At 36.3% G+C, this 21624-nt stretch overlaps 2 protein-coding genes and 1 pseudogene across 2 annotated transcripts; 1 reads left to right on the forward strand and 2 right to left on the reverse strand.

Annotated features, from left to right (window-relative positions):
- The first annotated feature begins 557 nt into the window (after window positions 1-557).
- On the forward strand, window positions 558-5113 carry LOC113313506 (GATA transcription factor 5-like). Its single transcript, XM_026562290.1, has 6 exons — window positions 558-750; window positions 1390-1584; window positions 1715-1872; window positions 2232-2426; window positions 2903-3088; window positions 3862-5113. The coding sequence occupies exons 2-6, from the start codon at window positions 1401-1403 to the stop codon at window positions 4675-4677; spliced, it is 1539 nt and encodes a 512-aa protein (XP_026418075.1). The 5' UTR covers window positions 558-750; window positions 1390-1400; the 3' UTR covers window positions 4678-5113.
- Window positions 5114-6843: 1730 nt separating this feature from the next.
- LOC113313945 (probable ubiquitin-like-specific protease 2A) lies at window positions 6844-9427 on the reverse strand. Its single transcript, XM_026562717.1, has 7 exons — window positions 9179-9427; window positions 8080-8416; window positions 7836-8006; window positions 7619-7750; window positions 7452-7533; window positions 7242-7355; window positions 6844-7129 (listed from the first exon to the last, which is right to left on the reverse strand). The coding sequence occupies exons 1-7, from the start codon at window positions 9237-9239 to the stop codon at window positions 7058-7060; spliced, it is 969 nt and encodes a 322-aa protein (XP_026418502.1). The 5' UTR covers window positions 9240-9427; the 3' UTR covers window positions 6844-7057.
- Window positions 9428-21529: 12102 nt separating this feature from the next.
- On the reverse strand, window positions 21530-21624 carry LOC113314523 (annotated as a pseudogene).

Consider the following 21624-nt stretch of genomic DNA (forward strand, 5'->3'; position numbering starts at 1 on the left):
CCTAATTCATTTCATAAAATCAACTGGTGATTATGGAGAACTAGATCGTGTTAACCATGTGAGACATGTGAGATCAGAAATCATTCAAAATCATTGTAGTAGCAAAACCATAAGATATAGAGAACAATAAAGAGTGAAATAATTACCCAAGTATTAGATTTCTTCTTCCTCTGAGAATAGAAATTGAAGAAGGGTATAGTTTGTTCTAAAAAAGTAATCCCATCGTTGCTTTATTGATTTTAATCAACAGATTTTCACAAAGAAGAACTGAGACAAAAGCAGAGAGAAAGAAGATTGTATAAGAGAGTTTTGGTTTATGTAGTTATGGATCGGAGAAGAAGAAGAAAGACCCAAACATAATTTCAGAAATTATGAGTTTGGGAGGTATTTTTTCTTAGAAAATGGGTGCGCGCCTGAATTTTTCTGGACATGAGTTTCACAGTGTCCAAAATCTAAAAAATGGGTGTGGGCATAGTTTTCACTTTTTATATTTGGACGCAAGATCTGACCCGTGTGAAGAATCGTCCAACTGTTTGGTCTGTTTAGGAAATCTTCCGTTCCAGTCCATGAAACAGTCTCTATCGTACTGCTGCCTTCCGAAAATAGGATAAAATCATACTGTTTAGGGCTTCTCCTCCACTGTGAATATTATTAAATTAAATTCAGAGGGTGGTGAGATTTACAAGAAGAAGAAGACGAAATGTATTCTAATTGATTGAGCTGCCCTTTAATCACCACCAATTTTACCAGGTATATATGTATGTATGATGAGTAAATCTCTTTCTATTTTTCTCCGTCTTTTTTTTTTAGGGTTTTAGGGATTCAGTTACGGATGATTGAGGAAAATTTGTTGGAAACCCCAATTTAGATAGGGTAAAACAAAAGAGAAGAAAGGACATTTGATATTAGCCTGGATCGAGGAAGGTTTGATGGAGCAACTGTCACAGTTTCCTTCACTTAGCTCCGCCTCAGTCCGTTGAATGTCAATTGATTTGCTGCTGTCTCACTTAAGCCCTGATTTAACCATCCACTACAATGTCAAATTCCGCCTTTCAATTTCTGTAAGAGAACGTAGATGGGTTTATGGATTCTTTTATATGATTTAGAAAATACACATCTACTTGCTGATTTTCCTACGTCATGACTTTTGAGTTCGCTGTTATTAGCAAGATTTGACTGTGAATTGGCTGTGTCAGTTAGGGTGTTATTTAGTTCCAACTCCACTAGCAGCGGCTTCAGTAATGTTATTGTTAAGGACGTTTTTTAAACATTTAAGTTCTGCATTGCCGAGGAGTTTGTGTTTGTTAGTGTTGTTTTTCATGTGATCCATACCTCTTTCTAGAATTTATGAAATGTCTAAGTTCTTGTTTTTGTTACTGAACATTGTAGGTGCAAGTTTAATGGCGCCTGATCAGTTACAGGAAGAGTTAAGGAGACTGCAGGATCTTGTTACTAGATTATCTGCAGAAGTAGGTGAAAAGAATCAAGAATTGGAATTCAAGGATAAAGTGTTGGAAGAACGTACGACGTTCCTTAGTATGATGACTGAGGAGAGAGATCACATATATCAACTTTATAACGAAGGTAACCAAATTTATAGCTAATATATTCCATGTTTACATTCTTCTGATGCATACACATTGTTTCAGTAACCCCTGGTAATTAGATGTCACCTGATTCTAACATCCACATGGTCATTCTCATTTTAATTCAGAAAAGAGAAAAACGGTGAGGATTGTGTATGAGAATGAAATGTTGATGAGAGAGTTAGTGACTCAAAGGAAAGAAATCAAGCTGCAGGGTAAGGAAATCGAGAAGCTTGAAGCCCAATTGGATTTTAAAAGCAGCCAACTTCTTGTTTTAAGTGAAGAGGTACTTACACTTTTGTCAACTCAAACTCCATTTGATAAACCCCTCGATTATCAGTTCGACATTTTATGTACAATCTTATGAACTATGAGAAGCAATCTCATGTCAATGATTTTTTTCTATTTTTGCATTTACCTTTTACTAATTACGTACCCTCCTTTTCAAAAAGATAGGCTCGGTTTCCTTTTTGGGTATGCCAAAAGATAGTACTTTTTCTTTAAGGATAAATTTGGAAAAAAAAACATAAAAAAATGGCTTAAATGATTGGTTTTCTTATTTTTTGTGCAAAACAAACAATCCTATTTTTATAAAACTGAGGGAGTAGGTAACTATAGCTTTGTTTGGATTCCACTGTGACACAGGTTACAAGAAAGCGAAACATTAATATGAGTAGTGGAGACAATGTTCAACTCCAGTTGAATCTGAATAGTTTCCGCGAAGAACTGGAAGAGAAAGACTATGAATCGGATAGTGAGCCTAACCTGAATCAAAACCTCATCGGCAAAGAGCACATAAGTAACCATGATCTACACGAGGTGCACAAAGTTTTAAACGAGGTAAGAAGTTTATGAATTGACTTATTCCGCATGCACTGAAAGTTTTTATCCTTTGCTCGAAAAAAGAAGTTATTATTTTTAAGTACAAATATGCATGGTGATTGCCCTAAGTGATTGCCCTAATATTGGGTAAGACGGATGGGAATGTGAAAACATTTCGAGATACTTGCAATCAGAAGCTCTCACCTACAGAACTGGAAACATAATCTGGCGAGTTATGTTCATTATGGCAGAACAAAATACAAAATTCAGAGTGTATCTTTCTAAGAATACCACTAAAAATCAACACTTTCATGTGACTATGTGAGTTATAAATCTATAAAACTCATCTGATGTTGTCATGTCTACTTCTGTCATGTCATATCCTTGTACCTCTCTTCTATCCTTGACAACGGGGGTGTATGTAACTTAATTTTTAAAATTAAACTACCATCACTGAGGAATTTGAAGAATGCTGCCAACCCTGTGTGGTGCAGGAAGTTAAAAGGGAAGATCACGAAAAACTGACAAAGCCGATGGACGAATGGGGCGAGGAGGATTTTGAAGGCAGTGGAGGAGAAGAATGCAATGACTTTCAAGATATGTTTCCTCCAATCCCACCACCAGAATCTTTTGATATGTCGAACAACAGCCCAGATCTTTCTAGTGACCTCCCTGTTCCGGTGAGTCTTTGGTCGTATTTGATCCCAACAATCATGACATGCATTTTTATTAGCCCTTCCCCCTTGGTATCCACTAATTATTTTATCCGTTTCTAAAATATTTCTTACTTGCAATAGTTTATTTACTTTGGCTTATGTTTTGCTTGCACATTTCCACTGTTATATGGGTTCACAATCTGTAATCACCTTGTAAATGAGATCCCTTGGCCCAGTTTTTTATCGTTTAAAATCTTGCTCCTGCAGAGTACCCCCCATCACAGGTTACTGAATACAGCTTTCATCCTTTGACACATCATCTTATATTTGGTGATGCAAGTTGTTTTGACTAAAAGCTACAAAAATTAGACACCTTTTGTTGACCGTGTCAGCGAGATCTTCTTTACAGATTTATGCCATGGGTTAAGAAGACTTGTATATGTTAATTTTGGGGACTTACACTGTTAGACAATCACTGGGATGCCATGGTTGACTTAAATAACTTCCAATTGCATGATGGAATCTGTTTTCCATTATTAGATGATGGGTGAACACAGTTGCAGTTATTAACTTGTCACATCAATTACCAAGTCAACTGTGGTCCATGTAATATTACTCTTGTATTATCCAAATGAATGAAGAACTGAGTTTATGTGACTCCTCCTTGTACTTTTGTAGCTTTGAACTTTGACATTTGAATGAAGTTAATCTTCGCTTGAATTTTTCATTATATTTTTAAAAGCACATCATTATTGTACACTAATCACCTATTTACTTTTTTTTTTGGCTCTTCTCAGGATGATGAAACTGCTGGATTTCAGTGGTTATCAACCTTTGTTGAGGATTCTCTGTCAGATGGTGGCATTACTCTGGACATGGGCTTCTGTAAGAACAGTAAGAAGGATGACTCGTGTCGGCTCCGTACATCAAACCCAGTCGCTGTCCTTAAGAATAGCAGCTCTTGCCCTGGTGGAGAGCCAATGCTTCCCAGTCCTAGCACAGTTGTTCCTGGACGTGTACGGAGCAAGCGCCCACGACCTGCAAATTTTAATCAACGAGCTGCTCTAAACTTAGTCTCTCCCACTTCATGCATAACCAACGCCCAAGACAACTCCTATTTATTATCAGAGTCTGAGAATTTTGCAGAATCCCATTTACCATGTACACCCAAAGTTAATGGCAAAGAACAGAAGAAGAAGAAGAAAAAGAGGAAGAGACTGCCACCATCGGTGCCAAGTAATAGGTCAGACCATGCCCAACAGCAGCAGCCTGGTGGGGGGACTAAAAAATGTTCGCATTGTGAGATAACAAAGACCCCACAATGGAGAGAAGGCCCACTGGGTCCCAGTACCCTCTGTAACGCTTGTGGAGTTTGTTACAAGAGAGGGAGACTCTTGCCTGAATACCGGCCTGCCACAAGTCCTACATTCGTACCTTCACTACACTCCAACACTCACAAGAAGGTCCTGGCAATGAGGATTGAAGGTACACCTGCCGACATGAATCCAACAAATCCAGGTCCAGAATTCTTGCCAGCAAGGAACACCCATTTGCTTGAAAGCTCACAAGTTGGAGCTCGTAAAACAGAAACAAAAGTTCCTTCTTCCATTTAAACTTTCTGTTTTTTTTCTTCCCTTTCTTTTATTTATTTGTACGTTGTACAGAGTTGGAACGGAGAGGAGGATAGGAGCAACTAGATGACCAACAATGTGTTAGCTTGCTAGAAAGAGGGAAAACAAGGCTTAGGTTCAGGATTTAGAATGTCTTAGAGAAGAAGAAGAAAGCCTTAGATCCTCCTCTCTTTTTTTCTTTTTAGTTTCGAAGCATGTGGAAGCTTTAGATCCTTTAGGTATAATTTGGAAGCTTTTTTTCCTTCAGAATGCTGGATTGTACCTTTTTTTTTCCCTTCTAGGTATAGCATTCGTGTCGGTGTCCCTTGAAGTGAATGTGAACTCTTTCTGTAAAACCATTCTATTGGTTTCAAATCCTTAAAAACCTTCCATTCATTGGGCATGTCTGCCAAACTGGCACCACCGCCGGCAAATTGCTCCTTCCATTCATTTTATGAAATAAGCCTGTTCTGGTTCTACTGTGGTGGTTTATGATTTTTTGTGCACAAAACCATGCTCATGAGACGAGAGAGATTTTTCTAGGTCTGAGGGTATGGCTGTGATCATTTGAAAGAAAAAATACCCTAGAACAGCAAGATCTCCATTGCAATACCCAAATGAGAACATCCAACCTCAATAATCTTGTATATGGAAATGGAGAACCTCCTATAGGTGAGGAGACTTTACATTCTATTCTTCCTGGTAGAAAGCTTCAAATTGATGAGCACATAAATCTGCTGGGTCCTGTGAATTCTCCCATGCTTCCATTTTTCATTTATGGTGATGCATCAACTGGCAAGAAAACTTGCATTCTTCAAATCTTCGGGTATTTAAAGCACCCTGTTTAGCAGTATATTGAATCAGTTGTTGCATCATGCCGGCAATGATGGCTATGTGAGTGCTAAGCAGCCTTGTGAAAGACCTGCTGATTTTGTCAATTTTCTTCGAAATGGGTTGACTTGTTTAAGAAACAAATGGAAGAAAGGTGTCCGACTCATCCAAGCTGAAAAAAGAAGATGCAGAACAAAAATTGATCGTGAAAAGACCTCAAACTTCCTCATTGGAAAGATTGTTGGCTAAATTTCAGTGTGTTACTGTAGCTAAGTCGCTCCAGATCGAAGGGCGAGTTGAAGATGAAAGTGTCTTTGAAAGGGCTGAAGTTGACGGGGCTGGTGTTTTGTTGCAGTTATCCACTCTATGCAACGCTAATTTTATTTCCAAAGGCGGAAAGTGTCTTTTGGAGGGCTCAACTTGGTTTCAATTTAGTGAAGAATTTGTCATGCAGGTTGCAAAAAGTGTGCTGTTCCCGTTACTAAGATACCTGTGTAAAACATAACAGTGCTGGTTTAAAGGGATTTCACAGTCACCAGGGTAGGGACTGCTGCAACAGAAAAAGGCATTCTATATCTGTCTTGTGCTTTCACTGCATTGCACCGAGACAATTTATGAATGTTCCCAAACAGTGTTTTGGCAACCAGAAGTGGAAGTGCTTATCGGAAGTCATTAAGTAAAACTTTTTGCTTCACTGAATTGCTTTTAAAAGTCATTTTAACTGAGCATTTGACTTCTTAGACTAACTTTCAGCATTTGGACTTAATCAAGTCGAAAAGCTACTTCTAATATAAGGCCGGGTAAACAAGAAATGGCTTCTAGCCAAAAGGAAAAGACGGCAAAGAAGATGGTGAAGATTACTGGAAACTTCCTATATGAAACATTCCATACTGATTAAAAACGTCTGGAAATGTAATGTAATACCTTTCATTTTTCTCTCTGCAGAGTAAATGGCATGACCTGTTTAATCAGTTGATGAGTAGTAGGAACGCAACAATTGCAGAGTCACTAGGGCCGAAAACTGTTCACGTTAACTGGAGATTGTCCTTTCATGTTTACATGCTGGTTTAGCAAATTGCAATATTATGAAAATCTGGGAATCTTGAAACATCAGAAATTTTGGTGGTAAATTCTTTTTTATACTCCAAAATTTACCACCAAAAGAGCTAGCTACTCTTTTGCTTGAACAGAAGTCTGTTCTTGCCCTGAAGGCAAGCCACAATGATTAATGTCTGTTGGGTTAGTAAATACGAGCATTTGTATCTCAGAATACAAATACAACTGCTGGACAATGTTTAAAAAGCACAGCAGAAACTTCAATTTATGAACAGACAAAACTGATAAAAAATAATCAGACATGTTAAAAACTCATCCAAAGAGTGTGTAGATTTCTTTCCTCCCTCTAATGTCATAATATACAACTGATAGATTCCCTAATTTCATTCTATATGACTAATGAACATGTATCCATTCTAAGTAGTTGATCCGATTTCTGAAAACAGATCCATAGAGTAAGTTGAAAAACAACACACTGTAGTGTATGAGAGTAGATTCACCTACAAAAGAAAGTGACTTTCTCACAGAAGGTTTGCACGCTTTCAGCACTAAACCAATTTTCATCCATCTGTAACACATAGAAGGGAAATTCGCTCGTTTAAGAGTCGAAATAAACAAAAAAAGTAAAGAAAAAAAGAGACATGGAATCTTAGCACAGCATCTTCAAAATATGTACTTACAAAGTAAGGATAGCCTTTGTCAATGCTAAAATTGTCTGGAGCACATCGCATGAACATTTCCATAAAGTAGAGAACAAAAAATCCACAATCATCTTTATTCTTTTGTTGTGGCACCTGGGAGGAATTGATTCCATATGTAAATATGAGAATTCAAGACGAGGAATCTATATTTCTTAACAAAAAAAGAAAAAGATGATAGATTAGATTTACCTTTGGCACCAACAGAGGAATTTTCCCAATTGTCTTTTTGTGATCCGGTTTGCCTTCAACTTTATAAATGTCCAATATAAACCTGGAAATGCAACAACATTTATGATATATAACTCGAGCACAGAATTAAAACAAACAGAAAAATTAACCAAGTAAGAGAGGCATACTTTCTTATATCAGGTTCGAACCGCCTTGGATCTGCTATTTCAAGGGAATCCAGTAGCAGCATGCATGGTTTTGTAGTTGTAGACTCCAAACTTTCTCCAAAGTGACATAAGATCAACAGACTCCAGTGACTCCTAAATAATTGACATATCATATAAACTTCACATCAGATTTGATCGATGAGAAAAAGATTGTGCTCAGTGTTAGTAATAAACGTACCAGCATACAAGGGGAACAAAAACATATTTTTTTGAAAAAATATGTCTGCTCTTAACCCAGGCCAACACCCTTTCCTTGGACAACGCTTTCCTGTACAAGGAAAACCAAATGCAATCCATATATGCGAAAGAGTTCTTTCTTTCTGCCGAAAAGGAGCTCCATACAATATCCCTGCACGAAAGAACATCCTCAGTATCTTCAAACCAAAAATGATCACATGTAGAAAATGTGTTAGTGAACCCACTCGAAGTAGGAGTGAAACTTGTTCGTGTCAAGCTGATTTTCCTTGCGAACTGGAATCTTGCTGTTAATTATCCTCTTTGATGGCTCACGTCGAGGAAAGTTTTTTGAATTCTGATCTTGCTTGCGGATTGGAACCTTCTTATCCATTATCTTTTTTGATGGCTTACTTAGGGTAGAGATACTTGAATAAATTTTCCCACGTCGCATCTTTGATTGCTTTCGTTGAGGTATGGTACAGTTTATACGTAGGGGTGGACCGGATGGTGATTTATCGAACTTCTCTACTAATCCCAGGGACGTAGGCCTGGTTATAGTCTTTGGAACCTCCTCGGAACAATCTGTACATCATCACAAGGTTGTTTAAAATTCCAAGCACCACAACGTCTATTAAGGTTGTTTTAACTTCCGAAACACCCAATAAAAAAAAACGCAAAGTCAAAGTACAAAGAAGAAAAGCAATCGAGTTATAAAATGAGCCTCAGTCAGTTAAGATGATGCTTAGGGTGTAAGAGAAACTAGAAACACAATCAGCTCCTTACAATCACAATACTTCGGGGCATGACTCCTATCTTCCATTCAATTCATAGAATTTTGTAAATTGAACTTGGACAATAGAAGCAATGTGACAGTTTTTAGGGGGTGAAAGAACGCTAAGTTTGATGCTATTGGTGGTGAAATCAGAGACTGATCACACCTTTACGAATAGGCTCTAAACTGAATCAATCGTCTCCGATCCTACAAAGCTTCCACAAATCATAATTCAAAGACATTCTTTTAAAATGAGAATCTTATCAAACCCAAATCAATTTCAGAACTTGTTCTTTTCATAGTGTACTTGTATGCTTTCTAACTGTTGTTTCTTATTTCCATAATAACTACATTGTGTATGACAAATCCCTAGTTGCATCTACCAGCACTTAAAAATCTTTTTTTTTTTCAATGATCAGCTAAAACCAACAGACTCCCCTTGTTTTTTCTTGATGAGCAAAACCCTAACATATAATGATCTGTACAACAATTTTAGTAGATAAAAACCCAATTTTTTCATTTCGAGACATCAAAATGTAAAATAAACCCCAGAGAAGAGAATAAAAGATTACCTGAAGTTTCTGATTCAACATCAAGTATGATAATCATTTCTTTGTTCTTCTTTTTTCCCATGGTGAGAAAGACAGTGTAATGGTAGTGGTACCTAGAACTAGAAGTGCATTGGTTGGGTTATTGAATCCATAAAGACACTTTCTCTCTCCGGTCGGTAGGACGGAGTCGGACTGATGGAGTAAAACACTAAAGAACGTGTTTGTTTGTACTGTACAGGACAGATAAGTCAAAGGTTCTTTCTTAGGAAGTTGTGACCCTAGTTAGCAATTCGGGATTCGGCAAACGTACGGAACGACAAACGTACGAGTATTATACGGTTTTGTAAAATCCAGATTCGGTCCAAAATTCGGTCAACGGGACGTGATTCGTCAGTAATTCGCAACGACATACGTACGTGTATAATTCGATTTATAAATGTGAGTTCGGCTCTGAAAATTCGGTATCTATATATAACAAATAATTTGTATTTATAAGGTCATAGACCAATTTTTATGCATATGTGTGAGTTATTTAAAGAAAAAATAAACTTAATATGATGATATCAATAATATATACAACATTAGTTATCCAAGAGGACGTCGTATGGTGGTTTAGATGCTTGGTTAGTGAGTTTGAGATCTCTCTCACCTTCACCTTCAAATCTCTTCAGTCGTTTTTGTTTCATAAAAATTACAACACGTCTAATGTTCGGTCGTGTATGCTCGGAAGGCAGTAAAGCCCAAAAAGTGGAGTCTTTGAAAAGTAAAAGCTAAAGAATTTATGGCGAATTAAGCGGACGTATCATTCGGAATACGTAAAATTCGTGAACGGTTCGCGAATAATCCGGGAATGCCACATAATACGCGACTTGGATTCGGAGTTGCAAACGTACGCGAATAAGACGGTAAAATTCGTGATACGGAAAAATTCTCGAATGATTCGCGAATCATTCGCGAACTTACTAACTAGGGTTGTGACTAGTAGAGACTGTGCAGTTAAGTTTAAAGGCTCTGGAACTGAGTCTCATGAGGTGACGGGCCCTATTGAAGCTGAAACGGAAAGCTCAAAAACCGGGACAACTATTATCGGTCAAATCTGGGATAATCAATCTAGACCTTCGATAATTCTCATTTTCATTCTGCTACCAATTCTAATGTTAGTGTCATCCTCCTCTTTACATTTTAGATTGGGCCACGTCGAGTCTCAAATCTGGACAAGCCCCTGTTGTACATGTTGTAGCAAGGTCGAACTGAAACCGGGGTTGTTCTTCTGGCTACTGAAATTGCAATAATCAACATGATGCAAAGAGTAATGATTGAAAGTGATGTTAAAAAGATGGTCAAAGTGTTGTATGAAGAAGATGTGCATATCCCCTGGAGATCACGTAGCTAATTTTCTAAATGAGAGCCAAGGAAAGGAAGTGACCGAGGTCAAATTTGTTCAAAACAAAAGAGATGGAAATGTCGTATCCTATACTCTAACTAAATATGTTTTAAGCCACCATTCCAATATGTGGTGATTCTTCTCCAGCCCCACCTCTTGTATTTCGTTTTATTTTCAAGACGATAGTTCTTTTCATTAGTTTGTTTATGTTTTTCTTTGGGGCAAAAAAAAATAAAAATAAAAAATTGTGCGCAACAGACAGTTCATTCCCGAAGGCTCTAAAAATCGGTTCTATTTTTTTTTTTTTATCAAAAAACAACAATTTTCTTATGATAGATCTCCGCTAAAAGCCTTGTTTTTTCTGTGATTTCATAATTTGTTCATCATCTAGATTGCATTTTGTTAGTTTATTGCTCGGTTTAACCGACAAGTTTTGTTTCTCAAACTTGTTGTTAATATTAGTTGATCAAAACTATATCTTGATTTCTAATCTACTATATCAAGTCTCGGACTAGGTTAGAATCTGTAGTTGAGTATCAGAGATCACCATTGAAGACTGAAGATCGACAAAAACATTTGGAGAACTTCTGTATCAGGTATGTGGAAGACTAAACCATTCTATTTTACACATTATCTTACCAATCTATGTGTTGAGACTATGTCGTATGAATTCTAATAGATTTACAACGAACAAGTTTCGAGTCAAGCTTATTTTGTGAAAAATCTCGAAATATGATTTTAAGCAAAGATGTTCAACGGTCCTTAACAATATTAGTTTTATGAATTGATTTGTGGATCAATTGAAAACTTCACATGCAAATGATTTTATCACTTGGGAATGTTTCAAACATCGTAAGAGAGAAATGTTGAACTTGCTGATATTTCTACTTAGGGTAGGTTGGCGAACCAGTTCGCAAACCAAAGATATCCGAGTTTTGACCCGGCACAAACCCTAGTGTGTCTCACTCATGCATATGAAGTAAAGGGAGGCTCAAACACATTTTGAACTTGGTATGAGCTCTGGTACCTACTGATATAATAATAACATGTGTGTTATGCTTTGGTATCTATCCAAGAGTTTGATTCTTTGGTCACGTCCCAATGAACTCCACTTGATATAGCGACCCATGCCAATGTTGGATATACGGTTCTTCACCAGTCCCCAGTTTGATGAATCACTAGGGTTTCTAGTGGATACGAAAGTGCTTGATAGTTAGATAAATATTTATGTAGTGCTCGAGATTGAATCTCCATATCGATCCAATGATGCCTTAGGTGTTAGAGACATCTTTAGAGAGTCACATCGAGGTTTTGGCCGCATATGTCTTTGAAGATGCGACAAAGTTTCTATGGTGATTTTACCTCTGCTAGATATATTTACAAAGGCCCATCCGGATTTCTGTGATAAAGTATTTGTCGAGGTTGATTTTTTCCTTAGAGGTTATCATCCTAACTCGAGAGTAGTAGATATACTCCAGGACTAATAAAGTTCTGGACTCTAAGGTTAATAGAACAATGTGTTAGAGAATTGCTCGGTCGAACTCACAAGTGTTAATATCAAGCTTGTTGTCAAATTTAGTTGATCAAAACTATATATATCTAGATTTATAGTCTACAATCAGTTAAGTCTTAAAGTTTTTTTTTTTTTTGCTCAATCAATTAGTTAAGTCTCGGATAAGGATAGAAGTGTGTAGTTGAGAATCAGACATCACTGCGTTCTACCATTTAAACTATCATTCTAAAATAGCTTGGAACAATGATATGTGTCATTGATGTTACTTGGGAATGTTTCAAATTGATTTAGATAGAAATATAGAACTGCTGAAAATTTGGATACAAGACGGTATGCATACCAGTTTCACAAACTGGGAAAGCTGTTATAGGTCCGGAATCACAATACATGTACTCAGTACACGTACCAGAGTAGCTATATGTCGACATTGACTTAGTGGTACGCATACCCGGTATCTATACCACAAAAGTTCTGTGAACTCGTGAACCTAGAATGTTACGAATACCTAGTATGCATACCGAGAAAGAATTATTGTGGTATCCATACCCGGTACGCAAACCGGAAAATTTCTGTATGTTTCAGAACTTAGATTTGTCTAAAGGGAACATATACCCGGTACATGTGCCATGACAAATATAGTCACGAACAAGGTTGAGTACACATACTTACCCTGTTAAATATTTTCAAATGCATATAAAATTATTTATGTGAGATAATTAGCATTTGAATAAATCTCTAAGAACACTATATAGACATGATTAATCACATTATAACTTATGGTTGTAACTCAAACTTAAAGTCTTAAGTTTTTATGAAAATAATCAAGCTTATAGTTCAATCGGCTAGTTTCGGCTAACCGTTTATGAACAATGTCTCTATACACGGTTCGGTCACGGTTCATCCTAACCAGAGTGTATATCTTGATATGTCAATCATATTTCAAAGATTCATCTAACTATGGATATTGTTTTCATGGTCCTAAAGCTATCTTAGCTTAAACCTAATTCAACATATACTTTGAAAGTCTATAAAAGGGGAATCTCAAGCAACTGGGATCTTTGAATCCCGACACTATCTTTGTGTGTATTAGTTCAACTAGAGTCGTCCTCTCCTTCAAACCCTTTTAGGGTTTAGCGACTAAAAAGACTTCATAAGGATTCGTAAAGCCAGATCCAACTATCTTTTATCTTGATATTTCGAGTATTCTGATCTTGTTTGATTGTTGATCTTGATCCATCATTCAAGATAGATATAAATTGCAAAGTTCTCTTCGTATCAGACTTTGTGATTCCACAAGTTTAATACTTGTGAGGTGAATAATAATCTAGGATGCTCTTCGGGAAGCATAAGTCCGTATTTTGAGGTTATCTAGACTTTGTCTATTGCTATCAATTTCCAGTCTCACCTTGATCTACGACCAAAAAGGAAATAACCATATAGGCTTATCTGTGGGAGGTAGATTGGTTTAAAGTCTCCAATTGAGTTGAAACAACTCTTAGGATGTAAAGGACGTCAGCTAAGGGAATCAATTGTGCGGAGTCCTGCTGGGATTCAAGATGCGTAAGGAGCGAGACTGTAACTGAATTGTTGTGAGGGTTTAATTCGGTCTCAACTACATTCAATTCCGAAGTTAATTAGTAGTAGGCTAGTGTCTGTATTGGCATAATACAATTTGGAGTTCAATCTGGACTAGGTCCCAAGGTTTTTCTGTATTTACGGTTTCCTCGTTAATAAAATTTCTGGTGTCCGTGTTATATCTTTTCCGCATTATATTGTTTATCTTTATAATTGAAATATCAGTTGTACGTAAATCAATCAAAGTAGATACATCCATCCTTGTTTGTTGGATACGACTTGATTGATTCTTGAATATTGATCTTTGGAATCGTCCAAGTACTCTCAGACGTAAATCAGGTTCACGGACTTGTCTCTGTAAACTTTCTGATTGTGGTAGAAAGAGATATAACTTTAAATATTATTCCTTGATTGAGATTCATTAAGTTGAACTCTCAGATTTGTATTTAAGTTTGTCCATACAGGTTTCCTAATAAAAAGTTGGTGGTGTATTTTGGTACCCACGCATTTTCACAATGGATACACATTAGGGTTAGCAGAATAATTAATTTGCGTTATCTTTTTGATGAGAGAGTTCTCCGAAAATCCACTAGGTACATATTCACATGGGGAAGTCGTGTCACAACTTTTCTTTCATTTACTCTATGAACTCTTAGATGACATTTAAAGTCCACCATTGAGATGGTCTTCCTGGAAAAAAAAAATCTTTGATAAGAAATACCGGATGAGAGCCTTGTGGAGGAGTAGCAGACGACTTAAGTGTTGAGAATTACGGTATTGAATCTTTCTCATATGTACTTCACTGATGGTATCTGATTGTGGAGTAGTGAAGTGTTTATCATAATGCTTGTCCTCACGAATATCATCACAAAGAATTCATTTTTCCTTAAGAGGTTTTGGCTCTATCGAAAAGATCAGGCATTGAGGAAGTAAATTGCTTAACAACTTTATGAAGTCTTGAAAATGTCTGAAGATAAAAATTTCCAAATAGATATATGTAAACAAGAAGCATGTCATTGATGCAGATATATACTAAGTGTGACTCTATTGTGTTTCATTCGTGACCATCTAGGGTTTTGGTTCCTCTAAGTGTGACACAATGTATCTCTATTGAATATGATGATTTGTGATAGTAGAGTGGATCTGCAATGTTTTTCCTCGGGTCACGAATTTGTATGAGCCTCTCTAAGAGTTATCTACCTTTAATTTGTAAAACATGAATCTAATGGAAAGGAATGAGGCCAATCGTACCAAGAAAGAAAGAGTTATGTGCGGAATAGTTAAGTGAGTAAAATTTCAGGTCGAGGAGTACTCGACCTAGCCATATTTTAGAGAAATTTTGGTGAAAAAACTATGAGTTTCCACCATCGTCGCTGAGAATAATGAACCCAATTGGATGCTTGCTTATTTGTTTATCACGTTCTTCATGAACATCATCTTCACCAGTAAGGGTAATTGCAGAATGGCCCGCATTCGTTTTATTCTTAGGAGTTGCAGTACTCATAATTCTCTAGTAACTGTGTAAACTTGATTTATTTTTGATGATTTAACCCTATTGATCATTCTGCAAGCATCTTAAGATGAACCAGGACGTCGATATGAGTTTTTGCAAGATTATATTAAGTCTCTCAGAGGTTGTCTTGGCTCTTAACAAACTTTTTCAAGGGTTAATAGTGGAATTTCTTAAATTTGGGTCACTATGATGTTTTTGATATAAATATTGGTATTTGAAGGCTTTAGTTCCTACCTGGTAGTGACTATGATCACAATCTATAATTATGACTCAGTGGATAACCTTCCACAATGTCGCCAAAATGTGGATACCTAAACTTGGTTGAAAAGATAAAATTGAGATTTGGGGTTTTGAGTGTGAGTTGCAAGATATTAAGCATGAACAATCTTTCCCTAAACAAATGAAAATTGTCGTTCAAAGACTTTCCCAGTCATATGAGATAGATAAATGGATGGTCTTAGGGAGGAAAGCATATAAGAGAGAGATGAGAGTAATTCTAATTGTAGAAGAATGTTGTGAGATATGTTGTTTTGTAGCTAAGTTGTTATGTTTAAAATGATCGATTATTGGTCTATTTATAGCTACAAAACCTTGATTTCGGGTCAATGAGGAAAATATGAAATAACGTGAGGAACACTCTTGTTGTAGTTAAAAATATTTTCTAAGCATGACTGAGCTTATCCCTTGATTCCCGGAACCTCCTCGACTGACTGCTCTCTTTGGTGGTGAGAAATACAGCTGGGTGTTTTCCACAATGTCGTAGACCACCATACCAAAACCCTAAATACATCCCCAAACTTGTGTGACTGAGTCATCCTTCGTGATGATGTGTTGGTAGAGTAGCAATACACTCTTTAGAAAATACTGGTTGGCATATAGGATTATCCCCTGATTTGTATATTATGACTAATTTGAGTAATATGGAACGCTATGGCTAGTCTGAATCAAACGAGAAATACAAATGGATATATCATACGTGTCGTACACCGCTTGACCAAAACCCTTAAGATATCCCCGTATCTGTGTGTCTGAGTCATCCTTTGTGATGATGTGTTGGTAAAAATACTCTATGTAGCAGATATTGGCTGAGATAGAGAAATATTTCTTTATTTGTGCGTTATGACTAGTCTGGTTCATGTGGAGAGCACAAGATAACAAGAGGATTGTGTGTGTTGCAATAGAGGAGCTGAGGTTGATTCTCAACTTAGCATGGCATGTCGGACGAACTTTTCTACTGATTTTTTTCTGATGAATGTGAAAGACTTGAGACCCATGCTGAGGATGATGCTTTATGTTCGAGGCTTAGTACCCTTGAATTAAATAAGGGTGGCAATGAATATCCAAAACATTCTAAATCCGGTTAAACGTATACCAAAAAATTATCTGAAATTTTTATCCGCATACGGATATCAAAATTTATTATCAGATAATATAAGATTTTCGTTACAGATACGAATGTGACGTTATTCATATCCAAAAATATCTGATACGAAAAAATATATTTATTATATATGTGATGATTCATCTTCTATGTTTAATTTCTCTTTTCCTTACCTTTTTCAAAAACAAAATTAAATTCTTAAAGAAATTGCATGTTTTTTTCCTTTATCCTAGTATATAATTGTTATATGTATAACTGATTTTTATACTAAAAATAATAATTTAACTAATTTATGTATAATAATAATTGTTATATGTATAATAATAATTGTTCAATTAATGTAGTAGTATGTCGTTGGAGCTTAGCTTGTTAGGCTTCCAACTAGTTTCATGTAATAATCGTTATCCAATTTAACTAATTATTTTGTAATATTTTTAAATAGGGAATTATCTGATATCCGAAAAATAATTTGGATATGGATTCAGATGGGACATATTGATATCCGTCTGGATAAAATCGAATATGGATAACTTGAATTTCAGATATAAATGTAGATATTACATTCAAATGTATTTATCGTCGCCCTTACCTGAATATCATGTATGTACGAGATAAAGATGTGTTCGTTGGGTTCAAGGTTCATGCTCATGAGGCATATGTCTTATGGAGTCAGATGGGATATGCTCATGAGGTATATGTCTTATGGAGTCAGCTGACATGCTCATGAGACTGAGAGTGATGCATGTATGTATGCATGAGGCTGCCTCTTTTTTATATGACACTATGAAACAATTGAATTGACTAGTGTATCTCACGGGGATGTTATTAGGAATCAGTTATGAATCGTGTTCATGTGTGGAAAAGACATGGCCAATGTATCTTGTGGGGATGTACTATGAGTCAGTTGCGGGGATCGTTAGACCCGAGTCTCTATCATGGGGACAAGAGATAAGTCTTGCTCAGGAGGATGACAACTGAGTCTCTCTCATGAGGCCAACTGAGTCTCGGTCATGAGGCTGAGAGTTGAGTCTTAAGAGGCCAAACAGAGTCTCGCCCATAAGGCCGATAGTTGAGTCTTGGGCATACGAGTTTAAGTTTTGCAATGATAATCAAACCAAATCTTAAAAAGACCATTATTCTTTTGTCAAAAAACTCACCATCTATATCATGTTTCTGCAATAAACATTGATTCAAGAACATGTTAGAAACTCAAGTCAGGTTCCCCGTTCTAACCTCAAAATTGTTTGTTTGTGCAAATTGTTAGAGCACTGCTCGGTCGAACTCGCAAGCGTTTCTATCTCAATCTTGTTTGTCAAGTTTAGGTGATCAAAACTATAAGTCTTGATTTCTAGTCTACTTATAACTGTGTCTCGGATTAGGATAAAATGTGTAGTTTATCTTTAGACTTCACCGCGTCCATCGATTGAAGACGAAGATTTACTAAGGAGAGCTTGGAGGAACTTCATCAACAAAAGGTATGTGGAGACTAAAACTTATCTATCACTCAGAAGTCTATTCTATTATATCTCCTATTAAGACTAAGTCGTATAGCTATATAGACTTTTACATTATACACATTTGATATTTCGAGCTGAGTTTAACTCGCTTATATCTTTCTCGAAATATGTGTTGGAAACTTTTATCTTTAGCTACGTTCATCATTATTCTTGACGAGTTTAGTTGGAAACAATTTATTTGTTGAAAACTAAATAATAAGTCAAAAGATGATCATGTGAAAATTGCCTTGAAACATCTTACATGATTTTTGTGAGACTGTCATTTCATGTCGACTCGGAATGTTTCGTATTGATCAGTCGATCACTTGAAAATTACTTATAATCTTATAGTTTGTGTAAGACATCTATTGTCGTCTTCTAAGGATGTTGTAATGATTGCAATGGGAGTTTTAAACAATTAACCATTGTCTGGATATAGCACAGTATGCATAGTTGTGGTATGATTCAGATCCGGAAATGAAGTTTGCATATTAGTATGCGAATGGTTTTAACTGTTAAACTCCGGGAACCAAGTTTGCATACCAGTATGCGAACGGTTCTACCTAAGTTAGGTACGGAACAACAGGATGCATACCGGTTTGCGAACTGTCGGACATGACCAAAGTCCGGAACTTAAGTTTACATACCCATTTGCAAACTGAGTTGGTTAAAGTTCTAAAATTGGTTAAGTATTAGTCCATGCTCATGAAAAAATACATTTATAAATTAATCCGTGGCTAAATTTTCATGAATTGATTCTCTTGAATCAATCCGATTTTGTTTCAATTGTGTCTTGTATACTTCTATGAGGATATAACCAATTGAACAACTCTATGAGTAACACAATTATATTCATTTGATTATCATTTGATATAGAAGTGTTAGATGAATGTGGTTAATACAAAAGTGTTCATATGGCTAACTTCGGTTAACTATTGTTGAGCCAACTCAATATACACGTTTAGGTACGGTTACCCATATCTAAATGAAGGTATATATCATTTGTGTGTGACAAGCTAAGACCATCTAACGGTGGAGAGATATTTCTTTGGTTTTAAGCAAACTTAGCTTGAATCTTAAATCAGGTTTTCATCTAACGGTGAATATTGATTGCTTTGTTTCTAAGCTATCAAACCTTGATTTGAAGACTATATAAGGGAGAACTCTAGCAACTGGAAAACCTAATCCCCACACTTCTGTGTGATAATAATTGCGTACTAGAGTCGATTCTCCTTTAACTTAGGTTTTTCCTAAAACCATTATAGGTTGACGACTTGAAGACTTCATTGGGATTTTGAAGCCAGACCCAACAATTTTCTCTATAGTTGCGTGTTCTGATCTTACTTTTTCTATCGTATTGAGTACTATCGTCTCTAAGATTGGATCGATATTTATCTCTGATGGGTATGATATAAAAAGTAATCACAAAGCTCTTCGTCTCATTCTTTGTTATTCCACAATAAGTTCTTCTACTAAGTACTACCATATAGTTAAGTTATTGTGAGGTGATTGATATTTCTAGGCTTTTTTTCGAGAATATAAGACCGGATTATCATTTGGTTCTTGTTCACCTTGATTTATCAAAAGACGGAACAAAAACTTCGTAGGTATTTCTGTGGGAAACAGATCTATCTACTAGAATAAACTTTTCTGTGGGAGATAGATTTGTTTATAAAGTCTTCGACTTTGGGTCGTAGCAACTCTTAGTTGTGGGTGAGATCAGCTAAGGGAATCAAGTGCGTAGAGTTCTGCTGGGATTCAGAGGCGTAAGGAACACGATTGTACCTTAATCGGTGTAATACTTGGTTAAGGGGCAACTACATTCCAGTCCGTAGTTAAATTGTAGTAGGATAGTGTCTATAGCGGCTTAATACAGTGTGGTGTTAAAATCTGGACTAGGTCCGGGGTTTTTTCTGCATTTGCAGTTTCCTCGTTAACAAAACTTCTGGTATCTGTGTTATTTCTTTTCGGCATTATATTTGTTTGCATAATTGAAATATCACAGGTTGTGTGTAATTCAATCAATCGGTAAATCCAACCTTTGGTTGTTCATTGAAATTGATTAACACTTGAACATAGGTCTTTGGTACCATTCAAGTTATTATCATATCAATCAGGATCACAAATCTCCATCTGTTCGATTGCAGATTGCATTGAGAAATTGAGATATAACTCTTGGATATATTTCCTTGATTGAGTATGACTGTCTAGTTGATTCTCTTGGAATTATATTGGAGGTGGTCCATACAGATTGGTGAACGAAATATTGGGTGTGGTTGTTAGACCCCCGCTTTTTCACAAATATTTCCATATATAGACTTATAAAAAAGTTTACTCCTATAGATAACGTCCTGCACTGTCCATCAGTGGTACATACCAGCATAGATGTCGTTCTTTTCTCCTTCCAATATAAACTTCTTTTGTCTTACATGAAACTTGAAATGTTTGTTGATTGTAACACCATAAGGTTGGCATGTAGGATGGATAGAAGGAGATGAAGTACCATTTAGAACACCATCTACTAACCTTATTGTCATGAAATTCTTACATCTTGAAAACCTTGTCCATGCCTCATCGAAGTCTTTTATTAGATTAGAAGACGAAAATCACCATGGGAACGGTTCCATGTATATAACACGTATAATTGTACACGGATCATTGATTCATTATGTGACAAATTAGTAATTCTACAAAATAATTGTATTCACATGATCACCATTATTTATTTTTTTACAATGAGTCAATGTAGTCTTCTACAATACGATGAACAGCCAAAATTATGTGATGAAAAAAATAAGTTTATCCATTGAAACACATAGAGATAGGGTGTTATGCATGTGGCTATCACCATTAAATCTAAAGAACTATATTAATGTGGTTCCAAATAGTCGAATGGATGAATGTCTGGGTGCAACACAATGTATTTGATATCAGTCAACACTGACCTTGTAATGACCCGGTACTCCACTGATACTGTCCCCACTTAGCTACTGCGGTTATCTGGCAATGTGGGATTTTCAATGGGCCCTGCTATATATGCTCACCCAGCAGCATCTTCCCGGGAGGTCACCCATTCCTGGATTACTCCTGCCCGAGCATGCTTAATTGTAAAGATTAAAGATTTTTGCCAACTTTGGAACCAATTGTGTTGAAAATGCCGCAGTGTAAGGAACAGACAAACCATTACACATATTTCATTCATCGAACTCGACCTGCCAAATCGGGTGTTACAAATCTAATTTCTAAAGGAGTATCAAGGAAATGAAAATATCATCGATGTTCCTTGATCCATTGTCACAATAAGAATATCTAGTTTAGCATATCTTTGAAAATGATATAAGCCATCTTTTGATGGAGCTAAAATAAAATAGTAACAAAAAATTGAAAATTCACAGTTACAGACTGTTGTCGTAAATGGTAATACCAAAAGAAGCAATGACTACATTCAAATACTAAGAAGACAAATTTCTCATGCTATATTGAAATATGATGCCTGAGAGGACCAAAGAAATAACAATATTTTTTTTAGAGATTTAGGTGTGTCATCCTTGTGCAATGAAAATCTTCTCCCTGTCATTCCAATTTATTGGATGTCCCCGAGGGAC

Source organism: Papaver somniferum, chromosome 9 (assembly GCF_003573695.1).
Source record: "Papaver somniferum cultivar HN1 chromosome 9, ASM357369v1, whole genome shotgun sequence".
NCBI lineage: Eukaryota > Viridiplantae > Streptophyta > Magnoliopsida > Ranunculales > Papaveraceae > Papaver > Papaver somniferum.

Coding starts and splice junctions, on each gene's coding strand:
- LOC113313506 (XM_026562290.1), top strand. CDS start 1,401: ATGGCGCCTGATCAGTTACAGGAAGAGTTAAGGAGACTGCAGGATCTT. Junction 1,585..1,714: donor ATATCAACTTTATAACGAAG/GTAACCAAATTT, acceptor ATTTTAATTCAG/AAAAGAGAAAAACGGTGAGG. Junction 3,089..3,861: donor CTAGTGACCTCCCTGTTCCG/GTGAGTCTTTGG, acceptor GGCTCTTCTCAG/GATGATGAAACTGCTGGATT.
- LOC113313945 (XM_026562717.1), bottom strand. CDS start 9,239: ATGGGAAAAAAGAAGAACAAAGAAATGATTATCATACTTGATGTTGAA. Junction 8,417..9,178: donor TGTTGAATCAGAAACTTCAG/GTAATCTTTTAT, acceptor GATGATGTACAG/ATTGTTCCGAGGAGGTTCCA. Junction 7,751..7,835: donor TTTGTTCCCCTTGTATGCTG/GTACGTTTATTA, acceptor TCAATTATTTAG/GAGTCACTGGAGTCTGTTGA.